General features: G+C 39.6%; 1 protein-coding gene and 3 non-coding genes across 4 annotated transcripts; 1 reads left to right on the top strand and 3 right to left on the bottom strand.

Annotated features, from left to right (window-relative positions):
- Positions 1-2,904: 2,904 nt before the first annotated feature.
- LOC136506788 (trafficking protein particle complex II-specific subunit 130 homolog) lies at positions 2,905-14,122 on the top strand. Its single transcript, XM_066501678.1, has 21 exons — positions 2,905-3,150; positions 3,841-4,070; positions 4,213-4,394; positions 4,627-4,810; positions 4,908-4,998; positions 5,788-5,948; positions 6,617-6,706; positions 6,818-6,979; positions 8,426-8,487; positions 8,665-8,755; positions 9,399-9,550; positions 9,657-9,873; positions 10,022-10,567; positions 10,807-11,019; positions 11,185-11,551; positions 11,631-11,721; positions 11,858-11,942; positions 12,668-12,851; positions 12,981-13,261; positions 13,431-13,521; positions 13,637-14,122. Exons 1-21 carry the CDS (start codon positions 3,087-3,089, stop codon positions 13,813-13,815), a joined length of 3,723 nt encoding a protein of 1,240 aa, XP_066357775.1. The 5' UTR covers positions 2,905-3,086; the 3' UTR covers positions 13,816-14,122.
- Positions 14,123-17,238: 3,116 nt separating this feature from the next.
- Positions 17,239-17,381, bottom strand: LOC136509760 (small nucleolar RNA snoR137). The gene has a single exon (XR_010772499.1). It is a non-coding gene; the product is annotated as a small nucleolar RNA snoR137 (small nucleolar RNA).
- A 79-nt stretch (positions 17,382-17,460) lies between these two features.
- Positions 17,461-17,553, bottom strand: LOC136509722 (small nucleolar RNA Z159/U59). The gene has a single exon (XR_010772468.1). It is a non-coding gene; the product is annotated as a small nucleolar RNA Z159/U59 (small nucleolar RNA).
- A 441-nt stretch (positions 17,554-17,994) lies between these two features.
- LOC136509721 (small nucleolar RNA Z159/U59) lies at positions 17,995-18,080 on the bottom strand. Its single transcript, XR_010772467.1, has one exon. It is a non-coding gene; the product is annotated as a small nucleolar RNA Z159/U59 (small nucleolar RNA).
- Between the last annotated feature and the right edge of the window lie 262 nt (positions 18,081-18,342).

Genomic DNA, 18,342 nt, shown 5'->3' with positions numbered 1-18,342 from the left:
ATAAAGAGGGATATAAATTTAGTTGGTCTGAGGAAGATAGAGTGATCAAGCATAATAATTAAATAAAAAAAGACACTTTAGCACTCCATGAGCACGTAGATTATTTTTTCTGTGACTGTCGGTGTCGAAAGTCCCGACATAAGCCGAAACTCCCAATAGTCGGTAGTCATGACTCTTGCCGGGAGTGCTGACTCCCAGTCACTTAGCTTGCGCGGTGACTGTGGACGTCGAAAGTCTCGACGTGAGTCGGAACTTCCAACTGTCGGAAGTCCCGACCCAAGCCGGGAGTCCTAGCATCGGTGGTTCTGACTGTCTGGCTGTCTGTGCTCATCGGAAGTCCTGACGTACGTCGGGAGTTCCGACACCTGGAGCTTTACTGGCTATTTTAACTGCGCTCGTTGGAAGTCCTGACGTACGTCGAAACTTTCGACCGTCGGAAGTCCCGATGTTTGCCAGGAGTTTCGACATTAACTTGCACGTATGAACTTCTGACCCCATGTGAATAGTTCTTTCTATTGACGTCGGAACTCCCGAGATATAAAAGCCTAAGTTGGTTGTCATCAATTACCAAAAAGGGGGAGTTTGAAAGTGCATTTGCCCTCTATGTGGATTTTGGTGTATTGATGACATCCAAATTAGGGACTAATGTGATCTTAATGAGATACGTTGTAGCTATTAGTCCCATAAAAGAATCAAAGAGTTGATAAAGATAAAATTGTATTCCTCAATTTTTGAAGTTGTAAAGGTGGATGAACTCAAAGCGCTCTCCAAAGGTTTTATTTTTGCTTTTGAGTTTATGATCCGCCGCACTATAAAGAGGGATACAAATTTAGTTGGTCTGAGGAAGATAGAGTGATCAAACATAATAATTAAATAAAAAAAGAGACACTAGCACTTCACGAGCACGTAGATTATTTTTTCTGTGACTGTCGGTGTCGGAAGTCCCGACATAAGCCGGAACTCCCGATAGTCGGAAGTCATGACTCTTGCCGAGAGTGCTGACTCCCAGTCACTTAGCTTGCGCGGTGACTGTGGATGTCAAAAGTCTCGACGTGAGTCGGAACTTCCAACAGTCAGAAGTCCCGACCCAAGCCGGGAGTCCTGACATCGGTGGTTCTGACTGTCTGGCTGTCTGTGCTCATCGGAAGTCCCGACGTACGTCGGGAGTTTCGACACCTGGAGCTTTACTGGCTATTTTAACTGCGCTCGTTGGAAGTCCTGACGTACGTCGAAACTTCCGACAGTCGGAAGTCCCGATGTTTGCCGGGAGTTTTGACATTAACTTGCACGCGTGAACTTCTGACCCCGTGTAAACAGTTCTTTCTATTGACGTCGGAAGTCCCGAGATCTGCGTCGGAACTTCCGACGTAGATCTGAACGGTTAGATTTTCATTTGGAGTATAAATACCACTCTCTTTACTTCTAACCGTTATGGACTCATTCACAGCTAACCAACTTTGTGCTCAACAGCTCCCAAGCAACTAAAGCACCCCTGTTCTTTCTCCTTTGCTCTAATCTTCGATTCCATTAGGGTTTTAAGTGAAAGGAGAGTGGATTAAGTGAGAGCATCACTTTAGTAAGCTTGAGCACTTGATTTCTTCGTCAAGCCAGTTGATTTTACGTCTATTACTCTTGGGCTTTGCCCCTAGCCGGCTAGGCGTTTCCCAAGAGCTTCCATCTTGTGGAAGAGCCTTGGGAAGTTTGTATCACCCTTTGATTTCTTAGTGGAAAGCTCAAGTGACATTTGTGATCGCTTTAAGAGAGGCAAGGAGGTGAAAAAGACTCTAACCTTGGTGGTCACCTCAACAACGAGGACGTAGGAGCTCCTCAGTGCGGTTGCCGAACCTCGGAATAAATCCTTGTGTCTCGTGTGCTTGTTGTTGTGATTTCAAGAGATTACTTGCATGTGTTTGTCTCTTTGTCTCCTAAACTTCCATTTTAGGGTTTAGACTTGATCTACGGGTTGGAGACATTACGGCGTCAAGGGAGTGACCCAACATCTTCATCAAATCACTAGGAAGTGAGGTTGTAAGATTATTTATCTGCAAAGTTAAATTTGGCACTGCTTTTGTAGTTCACGTAGGCGTCGGAACTGCTGACGTTTACGCCGAAACTTTTGACAACATCGGGAGTTCCGATCCAAACGCCGGGACTTCCGACATTGACTGACAGATTTGAACTTAGCATTTACGGTAAATTTTTAGATATGCCTATTCACCCTCCTCTAGGCATTGTTAGATCCTTTCACTGGAGAGATGCTCTAGAGAGGTTGTCACTTGGCTGAGCTGTTGGATAGCGATCGGATATGCCGATGTGCTCACCGAAGTTGTCACCGAAGAAAATGTGGGCATTGCACTATAACGTCTGGTGCTCAACTGAATGGAGACACCGGAGCTTTGCTCGGTGAACAAGAATGGTCTCGTCCCTCTCAACTAAACATACAGGCCTTGTTCGGCTGACACAAAAGGAGCACTGTTCACGATTGAAAACACTGTTTATGCTGAAATTTTGTGAGAGAAAAATACTGTTCTGGATGAAAAAAGAAGCGAATCAAGCCGGGTTCAAGGTCAGCCGAACAAGGCCACAATGGAACAATTTCATCCATAAAATCAATGATGAAACAATCCCATCCAAACATATCTTTAAACAAAAACATGTTAAATCATCGTTGAGGAGTTATTTAAATATTAATTGTTATTTATATCTTTTCACTTATTTTTGATAATTTCTATTCATTTTTTACTTGGGAGAAATTCAGCATATAGAATAACAACACTTTTATTTATATTATTCAAACTCAAATGAGCCGACTCCATGACAGTTCACCCAAGCGGAGGGTCCATCTTGTCAGTATTCTCAGTCCGTAACCGTAACTCCTGCGTACCCGACCCGTTTAGCGCCTTCGTCTTCAGCAGACTCCCCCGCTAGTCCGCTACTCCCCGTCGCCTCCGCATCTCGGGGACCCCGCGCCTCGCCCGCGCATCCGGCGACCTCCCAGGAGCTGTAGCGGCCGCATGGGGCACTAGTACCGGCGCGGAGCCCATCACTTTCCGCCTACGCCGCCGCCGCTGCTTCGGCCGGCGGCCATGGCGAACTACCTCGCGCAGTTCCAGACCATCAAGTCCACCTGCGACCGCATCGTCATCGCCGGTACCAACCTGCCGCCTCCCCTTTAAATTGCGAAAACCTAATTCTAGCCCCAAGGATCTGAACTGCGCTGGCCGCGACTCACGCGTCGCTGCTGGGGCGCGATCTGGGTAGCTTGGTCCACCTGATCTCGCTGCTGTGTGATCTGGAAGGATCCGAACGAGCCTAGATTCGTCCAGGAAAGGTGTTACTGTGCCTTGTCTTTGTATTGTTGCGTAGCTGAGTGTCTGCTGGTTTGCATCTAAGTGCCTATAGTGATAGTTTCAGACTTGTTAAGCTTTTCTTTTCTTTGCTTTCACTAGTTTCAGATTGCTTAAGGAATGAACAGTGAAAGATCTCGATTTGCCATTTTGGTAGCTCAATCTTCTTCCTGCATGACGAGTTACAATGTTACTCTGAAAGTACTCATGTAAAATCACTAGCAATATGCTGTTCCATCACCTCCTTTGCTTCGGGAACAGAGGCCCTGACAGTATGGAAGAGCCTGCACTCGCTGGCCTTACTGCGCTGCAACCTGTGTGCATGGGTAGCTAGCATGGATGGACTAATAACCCTCAAGGGGTAAATTTGGATAACAATTGAAGTAGACTTATATACTTTTTTTTATTTCTTTGCTGTCAATGGAAGTGGTTTCAAGTTTGTATATTTGTACAAAAATTTCCTTCTCACATGTTGTTTTGCCTTTTGTAACAGTTGAAGATGTTAGTGACTTGTGGCTAAATATCAAGGAAAGTTTTGAACGACGAGTGCCAGTGAAGAAGGCCTGTCTCAACAACAAGGCAAGGAACCCTGTTTTTGTTGACAATCTACCAGCTGAGTTTATACAAACTACTGATTCAAGACTACGGAGTCGATTCCCACAAGAACAATACTTGTTCTGGTTCCGGGAGCCATATGCGACTGTTGTTCTTGTTACTTGTGAGGTACTCGCCACCCACATCCCCCCCTTGATCCTACTGTATGCTAATCCTTTTGATTCGTTTTCAAGCAACATAACTTGTGAAATGGACCATGTGGATGACTTTGCCATTCATTCATTTATTTATTTATATAAAAAATTTGCAGGATCTTGATGAATTCAAGACTATTCTTAAGCCTCGCCTCAAATTAATTGTTCAAAACGATGAGCGAGAATGGTTCATTGTGTTTGTGTCGAAGGCCCATCCTAGCAATGATCAAGCAACTAAGATGGCAAAGAAAGTATATGCTAGGCTAGAGGCTGATTTCAACACCAAAAAGAGAGAAAGGTATTTGTTAATTGTTATGACTTCTTCACGATAGTATTTGTTTGGGAAAAAATGCATGTGTTAAAACTTTCCAGTTGTTCCAACCCAGCTTTTCGTTTGCTGTTATTTTGCAGTTATGTTTTCTTTCATGAGCTTATTTCCACTTTTGAATTCTCTATGGACTTTTGGGTAAAACGTTACTACAAACAATGTGAGTAGTAACAGTGTAAAAATTGCTCATTTTCTGACATAGATGCTGCAAGTTTGATCTCCATGGATCAGACAAGGAATTCTGGGATGATTTTGACTCTAAAATGGTGGACTGCATCAGAAACACTTTGGATAGGCGGGTTCAGTTTTATGAAGAGGAAATACGGAGGTTAAGTGAGCAACGGTTCACTCCAATATGGAACTTCTGCAACTTCTTCATTCTGAAGGTACAATAATGCAACCACAGTGATGGTTGCCAATTGTAACCACTTTTTTCAGTGGCACTGTTACTCTATTTGACTTCCTTTCCTTAATGATGTTCAGGAAAGCTTGGCATTCATGTTTGAGATGAGTAATCTTCATGAAGATTCACTCCGTGAATATGATGAACTTGAACTATGCTATTCAGAATCAGGTTTATATCTAGCTTTATCTGACAGTGACCTTGCTTCAGTTTTGAGCTTCATAGTAGATTTGCATAAAAAAAATACTTCGTTCCTTGGTTCCTATCTACCAGGGTTTGAGTATAAGGCTATTTCAAGAGTGATGAAGTTTTCTTTACGAGCTTACAGTAACTTCATGTATTCACATTATTGTAGTTGGCCATGATCACGCATTTCTTACATGCACCTTAAAATTCCTCATTTGTAATCCCCATTGAGTTCTATTGGGACTTAGACAAATTTGACCTGTTACATTCAAAAACAAATTTGACCTGGATGAGGTTTATGTTAACACTAGAGATATTGAACTTACCTTCTGATCACTTATATTACTTTGATATCCAGTGTGCTTACAAGTCATTGGGATTGCTTACAACTCATAGACCTGTGTATCTATTTGTGAACATTTTCCTTGTTCTTTCTGGAGACAGTTTACTGTTTATTTATTAACTACTCCCTCCGTTCCAAATTATAAGTCGCTTTGACTTTTTTGGTTCATCCATTTTACTATGTATCTAGACATATTATTATATCTAGATGCATAGCAAAATGGACGTACCAAAAAAGTCAATGCGACTTATAATTTGGAACGGAGGGAGTATTTTTTACTCTTCTCATTTGAAAACTATAATGTCATTATCAATGACTACGTCTCTTTCCTGCCTTAGAATTTCTAGTTCAATAAATATTACTTACAGTTCTTGTCGATTATCTTTTATTGCTTGTTTAGTATAAATATAACCTTGTTTCCATGAATGCAGTGAACTCTCCAGGGAAACATCGTGAATTTGGTGGACTAGATACTGGTGATGACCAGGCTGCGCTGCTAAATCCAGGAGCCAAAGCACTTACCCAAATTGTTCAGGATGACTTATTCAGAGAATTTGAGTTTAGGCAATACATATTTGCTTGCCAGGCTAAGGTTTGTACATAGTTGATTATGCAGTTGTTGCACCTTGCAAGCTAGATATGGTGGAAAATGTCTTACATCTGTGTGTCTGCAAGCATTCTTTCTGTTTTGTTGATAATTTGCTACACTGAAATGGTTTCTGCTTTGTTACATTATTACTTACTATTTTACTACCTCCGTCCAGAAAAAGGATGCAATTCTAGCTGTTATGTATACTATGATAATATATATTTCATGATGAATCTAATGCCACTTATTTGGTATCAGAAATATTAATACTTTTTGTGTATATATACTTGGTCAAACTCAAAATGGTTTGACTCGGTACTATGCTCAAATTGCATTCTTTCCTGGACGGAGGGAGTAATATATGTTTGCAAGCATCTCAACCTATTGTATCGTTTTCTTTCAGTTACAAGTGGGCAGTCTTTAGAGCTAGTGGAATAAATACGAAAGAACTGATTTCTGTTTTTAAATGATCTATTTTCAAGCTTGTCACTTTTCATGTTAATGTCAAATGGTTAGTCATTATGCTCAGATATATCGTGATATTTGCAAGTACCAATGTTATGCTAGACTTTGTTTGCTTTATTGTTCATATTGGTGATTGACACGCCAACTGAAAACCATGTATCACCTTTGTTCCTTTATCATTTATTTTCATTTCACCTTTTATGCAGTTATTGTTTAAATTGTCTCGCCCAATTGAGGTTGCTGCCAGAGGATATACTTTTGTTGTTGGCTTTTCCAAGACACTAGCCTTGCACGAAGTATGTAACTACTGTTTCCTTCCTTTATGAGTTATTTATGTGCTGGGAAGACTATTGTCATTGAAGTGCTTGCATATTTAATTCTGATTATGCTTACCCTTTCTCATTCAGAATGCTCTACCATTTTGCTTCCGTGAAGTATGGGTGATAACTGCATGCTTGGGTTTGATAAAGTCTACAAGTTCGCATTATGATGATGGATCTGTTGCTATTGACTCAGAGAAAGAGTTATATCGTCTTCAGGGTGATCTTTATTCCCTCTGTCGTGTTAAGGCAAGTTGTTGTACTTATGTTATGCCACTTTCCATTGTCTGGTGTATTTTTATTCTGAATTCTGCTTTTATGCTTTCCTCACTGTAGTTCAATAACTCTAACAAAACTTCAAATATTGCTTAGTAGTTCTTTTTTTTCCTGGAAGGCTGGTCTTGTGCAGTGGTAGTCTCTCCACTTGTGGTGGAGGTCTTGGGTTCGAAACAGCCTCCTTGCAAAATTAAGCAAGGGTAAGGCTGTCTAGAAATTCCTTTCCCAGACCCACCTAATGTGGGAGCTTTTGACCTCCTTTTTAATAGCTTGGTTTTTGGGCTTTAAGGAATTAGTTTTTAGTCATTCAGGCTTTAAGGAATGTTTTCAAGATTCCTGTACTTAACATAGCTTGGTAGCTGTGGCATAGAAAATTCAGAATGTAGATGAAGTGTAATACTAAATCAAATGTAAGGCCTCCAGGGCCAATAACCAATGGCTCTACTTCAAAAAGAGTGTTTAGTATTTCAATTAAATTAATATTAAATCTAAGCTGCCAATTTAATATTTCAAGATTACTTTTATCCATGCAAATTCTCAAATACTGCAATTCACACTTGGTACATGCAGCATACCTTGATGCGGTTTGTTTAAACAATAAAAGAAATCTGAATTGCCAATTATAGTATTTGCCTAGCACCATGATCATTATCTACACAACAGAAGCTATAACTTGGATTCTTTACGTGCAATCACACATTCACAATGAATCATTTACATTCTTGGTAATCACTCTGGTTTATTTAGAGCATCACCAAGAGTTTCCAAAATCCACTCCCAGTCTTAATTTTTGGCAAGATTAAAAAAAAAAAAACGCTCTCCAACAACTCCTTATCTCAACTCCCAATCTTTTCGCACTTGGAAAAATCGATCCAATCATGCGGAAATACACGCGCATATCAATCGGCCAATCTGGAGGTGGAAGGACATGGGTTAGAATCCGGGATTCCTGATGCAAAAATTGCCTTCTATCTTTTAGGAGCGAGATTTTGGAAACGATTGGAGGAACCCAACAAATATACTCCCAACCTTTTTTAGCTACTTGGAAAACTCATTGATTTACCAATTGTTTCTTTAGGAACTATTGGAGATGCTCTTATATCCTTTTCAGGAATTATTTTGCACTACTGTCTTATATTGGCTCCAATTACATTGGTTAAACCATTATTATATTGGTCCTGAGTTCTAATGGATGACCGTGTTACTATTACTTATATACCATTGTGGCTTTTAAATTCAGGATAGAAATTGGCGAATGCTGTCCCATTGTATTTTAATTGTAGTTTATTAGCTTCTTCATACCCCAGAGTTCAAGTTTGCCATCTTGATCTTTTACTTATCTTCTGGATTATGTTCCCTGAATTTGTATACAACAGAAAGCACTGTTTGTTTATACGTCACTCTTCATGAATATCGCAGTTTATGAGGCTTGCTTACTTGATTGGTTATGGGGTTGAGATAGAAAAGAGTCCAGTTAACAGGTACAAGATCAATGCTGCTATTTTATTTACTGACTTCACCTTTTCCATCGGCTAGTTAAATTAATAGATAGATTGCATTCCTGTCCTTTTTTAAGTCCTAATGAAGCTTGCAGATGCAACATTTTAGTTACTCAATACCATCCTGCATTCAAACTGAGACTTTTAATGTGCTTCCAGTGCATCTTTAAGCATGCTACCATGGCCAAAGCCAGCTACATGGCCTTCAATTCCTCCTGATTCATCAGCAGAAATAATGGAAAAGGAGAAGGCAAGTATTGTTTTTTCCAGCTTTGCTTCATTGCTTCTAATTACATTTTGTATGGATAGTTCTTACACCAAAGTCACATTTCCCTCTTGTTCAGTCTAACACTCTAACTTGACCATATCCTCCCAACTGATAACATTAACGTGTTGGAAATTGGTCCGTCTCTGTAATTTGGTATGCTAAAAAACATGAATCTACAAAAAGTGCTGCCGAATGGACTATGAATATGGAAACTGACTATGCTATTGTATTCCATGTTTTCACGGTTCCATTACAGCTTCTCTAGCATGTAGGGTGTGGCCCCCCTCACTGTTAGCAAAAATGCCTTCTTCCACACGTGTGAAATCTTCTGGTACATCACAAATCACAAATGGTAAAAATATAACTAAACATTTGATGGAAAATAGGATAATAGATCTGATTGGTGATGACCATTGAACAATAACACAAAGTTGTCGTTGATAATTTCTATATTTAATGAAAGATGGGATGCAGCGGATTTAATAATTTTAATGCTAAACACTGGAATTTTATAGTGTGAGGTCCTATACAGCTTCATATTTGCTAATATGTTCTTTGTTATACAAAATCCATTTCCGCCACACTTATTGCAAACTGTAAGGCTGTGGATCCTTTTCATTCGCAGATGGTTCTTCAAGTCAAATCAAGAGAAAAGCTCTTCAGCATTCACAGGAAACCTCTGCCATTAGAACCTTCTTTGCTTCTACGTGAGGCTAATAGGCGCAGGGCTTTTCTCTCTGTTGGAAATCTATCCGAGCTGTATGATTCATCTGATGGGTAAGGACTATCATTTCCCCCTATTGTTATGCATTTATCTTTACAGTATAAGATTTTAGATTGCAATTTCTGTTTACTTACATACTTGCGTATTTTGTCTGGGCAGTTCAGGTTTAGATGCAAATTCAAAACTTCCTCCCAACAGATCTGCTTCTAACTTAATGACAAGAACAATGTCAGGTCCAGCAACGTCCGAGACTTCACTGCCAGTTGGTCGTCCCATGAGGTTGTCAGAAATTCATGTTGCAGCTGAGCATGCACTGAAACAAACGATATCAGATCCTGATTTTATGACATCACTTTCATCACTAGAAGAATTTGAGGTAGTGTATCATGCTCATCACAATAGATACACATTATGAACTTTAAGTTTCCTAATAATGCTTCTTCTGTGTTTTCCTTGAACTAATTGATCTAGAGACAAATTCTAATAAAGATGAACTGTAACAGTTATTATTTTTTGTGTTACAGAAAAGATATATGGAGCTTACTAAAGGTGCAGCTGACAATTACCACCGCTCATGGTGGAAAAGACATGGAGTTGTTCTTGATGGAGAGATTGCAGCTCTGTTCTTTAAGCATGGAAATTATGACCTAGCTGTGAAATCCTATGAGAAAGTTTGCGCTCTTTATTCTGCAGAAGGCTGGGAAGAGCTGTTGGCAGATGTTCTTCCTGATCTTGCAGAATGCCAGAAGATTCTTAATGATGAAGCTGGTTATTTGGCTTCTTGTGTAAAGTTACTTTCTCTGGACAGTGGCTTGTTTTCATCTAAAGAGCGGCAAGCTTTCCAGTCAGAAGTTGTTCGACTTGCTCACAGTGAAATGAAACATCTTGTGCCCCTTGATGTCTCGTCACTAATTACATTTGCTGGAAATGCTGGTCCACCACTAGAATTATGTGATGGAGATCCTGGTACACTATCGGTAGCAGTTTGGAGTGGCTTCCCAGATGACATCACACTGGAGTCTCTCAGTTTAAGATTGTCAGCTTCTTCTAGTGCAGATGAAGGTATCAAGGTACAAGTACTGCATTACTGATTGCTACGCTTTTTCTCTGTGATATCTCTTATTCTGTTATTCGTGGTTTGGATGTGCTACTATGTTTTCAAGTAAAATTCAGTTTCATCCTTGCAGAACAGATTTCATAAATCAAAACTATTATGATAAAGTATATTCAAACTCTAGAGAAAATGAGAAATGACCGCACACAATCTATTCTTCAGTCACCTAATGGTTTAATGTTGCCATCCGTGCAGGCAATTAAAAGTTCAGATTCTCATGTTCTCGTACCAGGTAGAAATATCATCTCTTTTGACATTCCTCCTCAAAAGCCTGGCTCCTATGTGTTGGGTGCTCTCACTGGACAGATTGGCAAGCTGTCATTCAGATCGCATGGATTTTCTCAAGATGGGCCAGTTGAAACTGATGAATTTATGAGCTTTGAGAAGCCAACAAGACCTGTTTTGAAGGTAATTGCTTAAATGAGCTGAAGACCTGAACTGTTTTATATAATCCTAGTCCCATGTCACTAAACTGTCAATAAGAGACACTAGCTATACTTTCAAAACAAAAGCGGGGCATAGTTTCTTGTTTAAGACAGCTATGTTCTCATTGCTTTTGTCTCTCTGTTGTAGGTGAGAAAACCAAGGGCTTTAGTTGATATTACACCTGCTGTGTCCTCTGCGTTGCTTATGAATGAGCTCCAATGGATTGGATTAATCGTTAAGCCAATAGACTATTCTTTAAAAGGTGGCATATTGCATATCGATGCTGGTGCTGAACTGAAAATTGAGGAGTCTCAGATGATTGACATAGAAATTTACGGAAGTGATATGGAGTGTGCTAATTCTGCCAACGGCTCCATCGAAGCTGGAAAGGTTGAAAAGATCCCTATTGAAAATGGAAAGATAAAACTTCCAGATTGGGCTAGTGATGTGACTACTCTTGTTTGGTTTCCTGTTCGTGCTATTGATGATACAATTGCCAGAGGAGAATCCCCAGGTCTGTATGTGACAAGTGATAAATTCACTATGGTATGTTTCAATCAGTTAGTTGACCTTTCTCCGTCTCCTTGTTTCAGTGTCTCCTCAGAAACAGAGCGTTGTAGACGGGATGAGAATGATTGCTCTCAAGCTTGAGTTTGGGATTTTCCATAATCAAGTGTTTGAAAGGTATCTCTCTGTTTTTTCCTTGACCATGCAGAAGAGCTGTGTCATGTCTGCCATTGTATGAGAAAAGATGAGATACCTTTCAATATATCAATCTTTAGATACAGATATTCAACAAGCTTACTATTGTGATTTTCAGGACCATTGCAGTTCATTTTACTAACCCATTCCATGTAAGCACACGCGTCGTGGACAAGTGCAATGATGGAGCTCTACTTCTACAGGTAGAGTTCTCTCCTGTCTGGCACATGTGCATGAGAGTCATTGCTTATGTGTGGCAATTGTTGCACTGCAAGATTTGAAATCCAAACATTTTTTTTAAAAAAATAATACTATTGGCCCCCCCCCCCCCCCCCCCTTAGCAAAGAAAAATATGAGTTTCTGCCTCTGCCACTGGTTCTGTGGAAGTCATACGATTCCATGAATCATACAATTTTTGCCTATTTGGGTGCTTCTGGTGCCCATGGGTCCATGTGTTTGACCATACAATGGCAACACTAAATCGGTGACTTGCAAATCTAGGCAAATATGTGCCCATACACTCGTACTTTAGTTTGAAACATGCAAGTAAAGTCTTTGTTGGCTCTCAAAAAAAAGTGTATAAACTTGATCTTTGCATGCACATCAAGGTGACTTCTACAACTTGACCAATTTTCACCTTTTAGGTGCTAAAAAGAGATCTTTTTTCCTATCAAAATATTATGCATGTTTGAACATGTGCTGAATCATAAGTTTGTTTCTCATATATATATATGTGAATTCTATTATATGTTGCTGACCTTGTTGTCAAAGCCACCCACGATATGTTCTGATATTGTGTTAAGCGGCAGCATCAGCAGAAATTCTGGCAATGATAATTGTGTATTTCTGCAATTTGAAATGATAATTGTTAAATTTTTTTTCTTCTTGTCATGTTTAATCTCAATTAGTACTTTTCTGCCCATTTCAGGTGATATTGCGTTCTGAAGTGAAGGCTACACTGCATGTAAAGGATGTACGGTTAGATCTTCAATCTGGATTTGAGCACTTGGGCAAAGGAGATGGACGGCCAGCTTTGAGTTTATTCCCTCTGGTTATTGCTCCTTCTTCCAAAGCTGGAATTTTATTCATGATACGGTTAAGTGGTACAAAGGGTAAGTCTAGTCTGTCTTTTATTTTAGCTGTCCCATACGATTGTTTGCCAATGCTACAATCCTCTTAGTCTTAGGGTTAACAAGTACAAGTACTGTCTACTGACTTATGGATTTCATGGTATATTTTAGATGTGGATGAGGCAGAAAATGCAGACAGCATGCTGAATATCATTTACGGGATATCTGGTGACAGAACAACTGGAGCACATTCTCCTGTACCTGTAAAACCTGGTGATTCTGAAGAGCTTCTGTTAAAGATCGCACTCAGACTGAAGCGACCTGTTCTGGATCCATGTCTAGCAGTTGGATTCCTTCCATTTTCTACTGACTGCCTGAGGGTTGGGCAATTAGTTAATATGAGGTGGAGGGTCGAAAGGCTGAAACCCCCGGAGGATGCATCCATACCCGTCGTAAGTCCAGAACTTGCTAACATTGCAGCTCTTGTACTACCAGTCCTGTAAGGTCAATTATCCTGTCAGCACTCAGCAGTGTGCCTTATGCAGTCAATAAGTAAGCTTATAAAAGGATAAAAACCATTGGAAGTTTTCTTTACAACTAAACTAGGACTTTGTGTTGCAGGATGAAATACTTTATCAGGTTGAGGCAAACCCGCAGAACTGGATGGTTGCTGGGAGGAAATGTGGTCACGTATCGTTGTCAAATGAGCAAGGTAAGAACCGTGGTACCAGATGTTTCAATCCATGTCTGTGGCAGAGTGACAACTTCCAATCCAATTTGAAACGAAAATACTGACAATTTTCACACCACACTGCACTTGCTCATAGGTTCAAGGATGGAGATCACGGTGACATGTGTGCCACTGGTCTCTGGGTACGTCCACCCACCGCAGCTGGGCCTGCCGGAGGTGGGCGAGGCAAACATTAGCTGCAACCCAGCAGGGCCTCACCTGGTGTGCGTCCTTCCTCCAGCCCTCAGCACCTCCTACTGTATACCAGCGGCATGATACTTCCTGGGCAGTCAGTTTGCTGCCACTTACACATAGATGAGCTGTAGAGTCTGCTTTTGGCGAGACTGTGTTTTTGTGTAGACATGGTTTCACCGGAATGTGTTTCTTGTAATTCTTGTGCCATGTTCAGTGTACAATTGTACATTGACTGATACACGAAACTGCTTCCCCAGTATTCCGTGAAACTGCGAGCCAGATTTGTTCCTCGGATTGTGTTGTTACAGACAGATTGCCTTTTGTAAGTCATCCGGACTCAAATGATATCCACAATTCCAAGATGATTCTTAGAGGGCCGTTTGGATCATTTCATTTGGAGGAATTGAAATTTATTTAATAAATTAGGCTATTTGGCTTGAAATTTGATATTCCATCACATTTCAAAGCTTACGTATAGGCTTATTTCAAATTCATAGGATGATTGAAGGAAATTGTTTCTATAGATTATCATCCTATGTTTCTACTTTGCAACTTGTAACACGTTCAACTCACTCCCGTATGGGGTAGAAATGCAACACATAAGTACGTCTCTTATATAGCCAACGATAATATATAAATATAATCCATATTTAAATATATTAGTTTAATTAATTGTGTCTAAATTATGATTATTAAAATAAATTCAATTCTAAGGATTCAAATGGGACCTGTCATTTATATCTATACGTAATAATAAAGAGGCAAAATTTATAGCTTCTTTTTTTCGTCCAGCCCCCATCATCGACTAGGTCTCGCCATGCTCAGCCGTGTCCGTGCCGATTTCTTTTCTATTTTCACGTGCCGATTTATTGTAAAATTCGTCAAAAATCATAGAAAAATCAGAAAAATATCAAACTAGTTTTGTTAGCTTCATAAAAATGTGATCTATCCATAGATGTTATGAATCTTGTTAGGTTGTGCTTTGTCTATTGGTGTGTTAAATCATCCTTGATATGTTGCATGCATATAGGTTTGGCGATAACCGAGAACGTGCCAGAGGCAGACCCCAAATATGCGGAGGTGGCCGAGGAATACGAGGAGGAGGTCCTCGTCGTCGGTGTTCCTGAAGGCTTTACTAACTTTCCGCTGTTCAATCCTACCCAAGGCAAACCCCAATGCATAACTCCTACTTTTCAACACTTATTATGTTTGTTTGGGCATTAAGATTTTATTTGAGAAGAAGGATTTACACCATCTTAAGTTTTGATTAGAAACAAAACTTATTTTTATTAAAATATGGATTAGTCAACGGTACAACTAATTATTTCATGAACCGAAATCTTGAGATTATTATCTAATGAAATCTAAACAAATGTACTTATGTAATTCCTGACGAGGACTGCCATGTGAAAATTCAAGAGAGGTCTCAATCATTGGTGGACAGACCAATCCTTGACACATCGACATAAAAATTACGGAGGTTGATATGATGCATAAAAAAAGCTAGAAATGTCGATATTGAGTCATAGAAACACATGGACATTATGAAAAATTAAAGTTAGGATATATTTATAGCTAAATAATTATGCACTTTGCAATGGGAGGAAAAATATACCATGGTGCATTTTAATTTGAAACATGTCTAATAAGACATTGTTATTTATTGTCAACATTGACTTATATTATGGATGTCACTATCATCATAAAATAAAATTATAAAAGGATAAAATATTAGTAGATATGTACCATTCACGTTATCGTTTTGCATGAATGCTGGATAGTTTTTTTTCTCCCGTTGCAACGCACGGGTATATTTGCTAGTATCTATAAGGATTCTTGTTAGATCGTTTACGTTTGTCTACAAGGCTTACATAACTGACAACATCCAAGATCGAAAAAGGTTACAGTTAAATCAAGATGGTTCGTGCTCAACATCGTCCAGCCCAGGCCTATCATAAGATCCTCTACAACAGCATCGAAAACTTGGTTGTTGCTATTACTTCCATAATGAATCCTTGGTTATCTGTAAGTAAAGAAAATAGGCCCTTTCTCTTCGTCCGCTACCGCCAACCGTCCCATAGGAGGCTAGGTTTTCAAACTAATATTATTATGCTACTGTGCGCCTCATCAACATCTTGTTTGATTTTTATTTTATTGCCTGACTTATGCATATCTGAACTAAATTGACATCATGCATTATCATTCTGTAATTCTGCGCACGGAATAAAAAAAGGAAAATGACACTAACCTTGCATTGTCATTTTTTTAGCATTGCATAGTCCAGAATGGGTTTATAAGTGTCGGCTTATCACTCGCATGGATGCACCGGGGGATCCTCGAACCATTATTTGGTTTGCCTCCAAGAACTAAGTCTGTTGCTTTAGATTATAATGGTGGTTATGTTCATTCTCTGGCATTCATGGAATATATTAGTGGCAGAACAATCGGAGCACATTCTCCGGTTCCAGAGCACATGTTCAAGCCTGCTCTTGACTGAAGCGACCTGTCCCTGGACCAGCAATTGCATACATGGATTCGTTCCATTTTCTACTGATTGCCTAGGCGTTGGGCAATTATAGGACATTTCCTTATTAATAACACGATGAAATGCAGGGTCAGCTGAAAAACCAGGGGATGCATATCCATATCCGTTTATCGGTTGACGAAAACAGGCAGAACTGGATGGTTGTCAAGCGAGCAGGTGGCCCACTGATAAAATATGTGGTGTAAATATAGAAACCAAGTTCAAAAGTATATTTTGGTTATTCAAAAGATTTGAAATTTAAAACATCTTTGGTGCATACAATATGTACTCACACATAAATGTTAAGACAAACTCTTTTAAAAAAATTATACGAAAATGACAAATTTTAGGTGCAAAGACAGAATCTCTACTTTCACCTAAAATTTGTCTTAAATTCGTAAGATTTTGCCTTCTAGTGCACATTCATATAAAATTTAACATTATCAAATTTTGAATGATCAATTTTTTTTAAAAAAAACTTTGTTTACATGTCATTTGGCTTCCTCCACCATTTTCCTGTCCACTGTCCTCTGGCAAAAACAAATGCCAATCAGCACCCTTGCAAACAGTTTAGTGTGTCATTGGTGTCCGAGCTGGGCATTGTTTCGCTGCAATGGGCTGTATTTTTTTTATTGTGGCAGTGCTCGATTGTACAGTGAAACTGACTTTATTTTGCACTACCTGTTGTCGATCAATCTTTCTTTCCTGTTGTCGATCAATCTTTCTTTCTGGTTTTCTGGTTGCTGCTGTTATGATTCTTATGAGGCCAGGGTGATCAAAGAAGGTTCAGCAAGAACAATTGAACCGTGAATCATCATTCGACCACATTATCAGCTCTGTCCTTGTTGTGAAATTCTTCAATTAGATTTGCATTATGTTGGTGCTTCCAAATCACATGGTAATAGGAAAAAATTGTCTTAAAAGGATTTCCCCCCTTCTTTTATAAAAAGCAGCAAAAGCAATCATGTTCAATTTCATTGTATTGTGCCAGGAGACAGGTAACACGGATGCAGTGAAACAAGCATCATGCTGTTTAATTCTGACTACTTGTTCGATCTATGCTTCCCTCTACAGAATGACCAGACAATAGATAATCAGGCCATTCTTCCAGTCGTGAAGCAACAAAACAAAACGAAAACTACATTAAAATTGTTTTTTGCTAAGCTATCTACAACTCAAGATTCAGCAGCAACAGGCTTGAAGTCCCTTCAGTTCAGGTCTCGAGAGTTCCGCAGTGCGCAATGAGAATGCGCTTCGGAAGAACGAAAGTATGCATTTTGATCATCCCCAGAGACTAAAACCGATCTGGAGACTAAAGGCGAAATAATAATTAAATTGAAGTAGGAAAAACGAACACAAACACCCTCAGACATGGATGTGAAGAGTATCAACAGATTGATATTTTTCAGACAAGGCTGAAACTTAAATCATGTACATTCATCGGGTGAAAAGGAAAGGAAAAAATACTAGAGGGATAAAAAAAATAAAAACTAAAGACGAATAAAAGACTAAGGAAAGAGGAATAAAATCTGCATCAGTGAAATATCCGAAAAGCGGCTCAGACTCAGATCCCTCTGCGTGATAATAATACGGCTCATCAACGATGTAAATCAGGCCACTACTTTAACATCACAGGTCTTCACAGGGATCTTCCAAGAACTCTGATTCATCTAGATCAGCTTAGCAAATACAAAAAATTAAAAACATAGAAGAAAACAACAGTAGATAGAGTAAGAATCCCCTCAGTTCAGGTCTCCAAATTGTTCTTCCACATTGCAACTTCAGAAGAACGAAAGTATAATTTTTAATCATCATCGGGAGAGCAATCGATCCAGCAGAAAACAAAACTAAAGGCCAGACAAACACAAGAGAGCGAAAGAATCGAACAAAACCAAGCTTGTAGAGGGAGGGTGCAAAGATACAACCATCACGACGGAGGAAGAGATCCGAGAGCGTCCCCCCGGCGACTAGGTCTGCCGGCTGCGTTGAGGACTGATTTGCTTTGCTATTTGTAGATTCTCGGTCTAGGGTTTGCTACCGTCTGGGCCTTGCGTGTGAGGTCGGGCGCCGTTCGGCCTCTCTAA

This window comes from Miscanthus floridulus, chromosome 15 (assembly GCF_019320115.1).
Source record: "Miscanthus floridulus cultivar M001 chromosome 15, ASM1932011v1, whole genome shotgun sequence".
In the NCBI taxonomy this organism is placed as follows: Eukaryota; Viridiplantae; Streptophyta; class Magnoliopsida; order Poales; family Poaceae; genus Miscanthus; species Miscanthus floridulus.
Note: the sequence above shows the minus strand (reverse complement) of the source record. Positions and strands in the feature narration are given on the sequence as shown.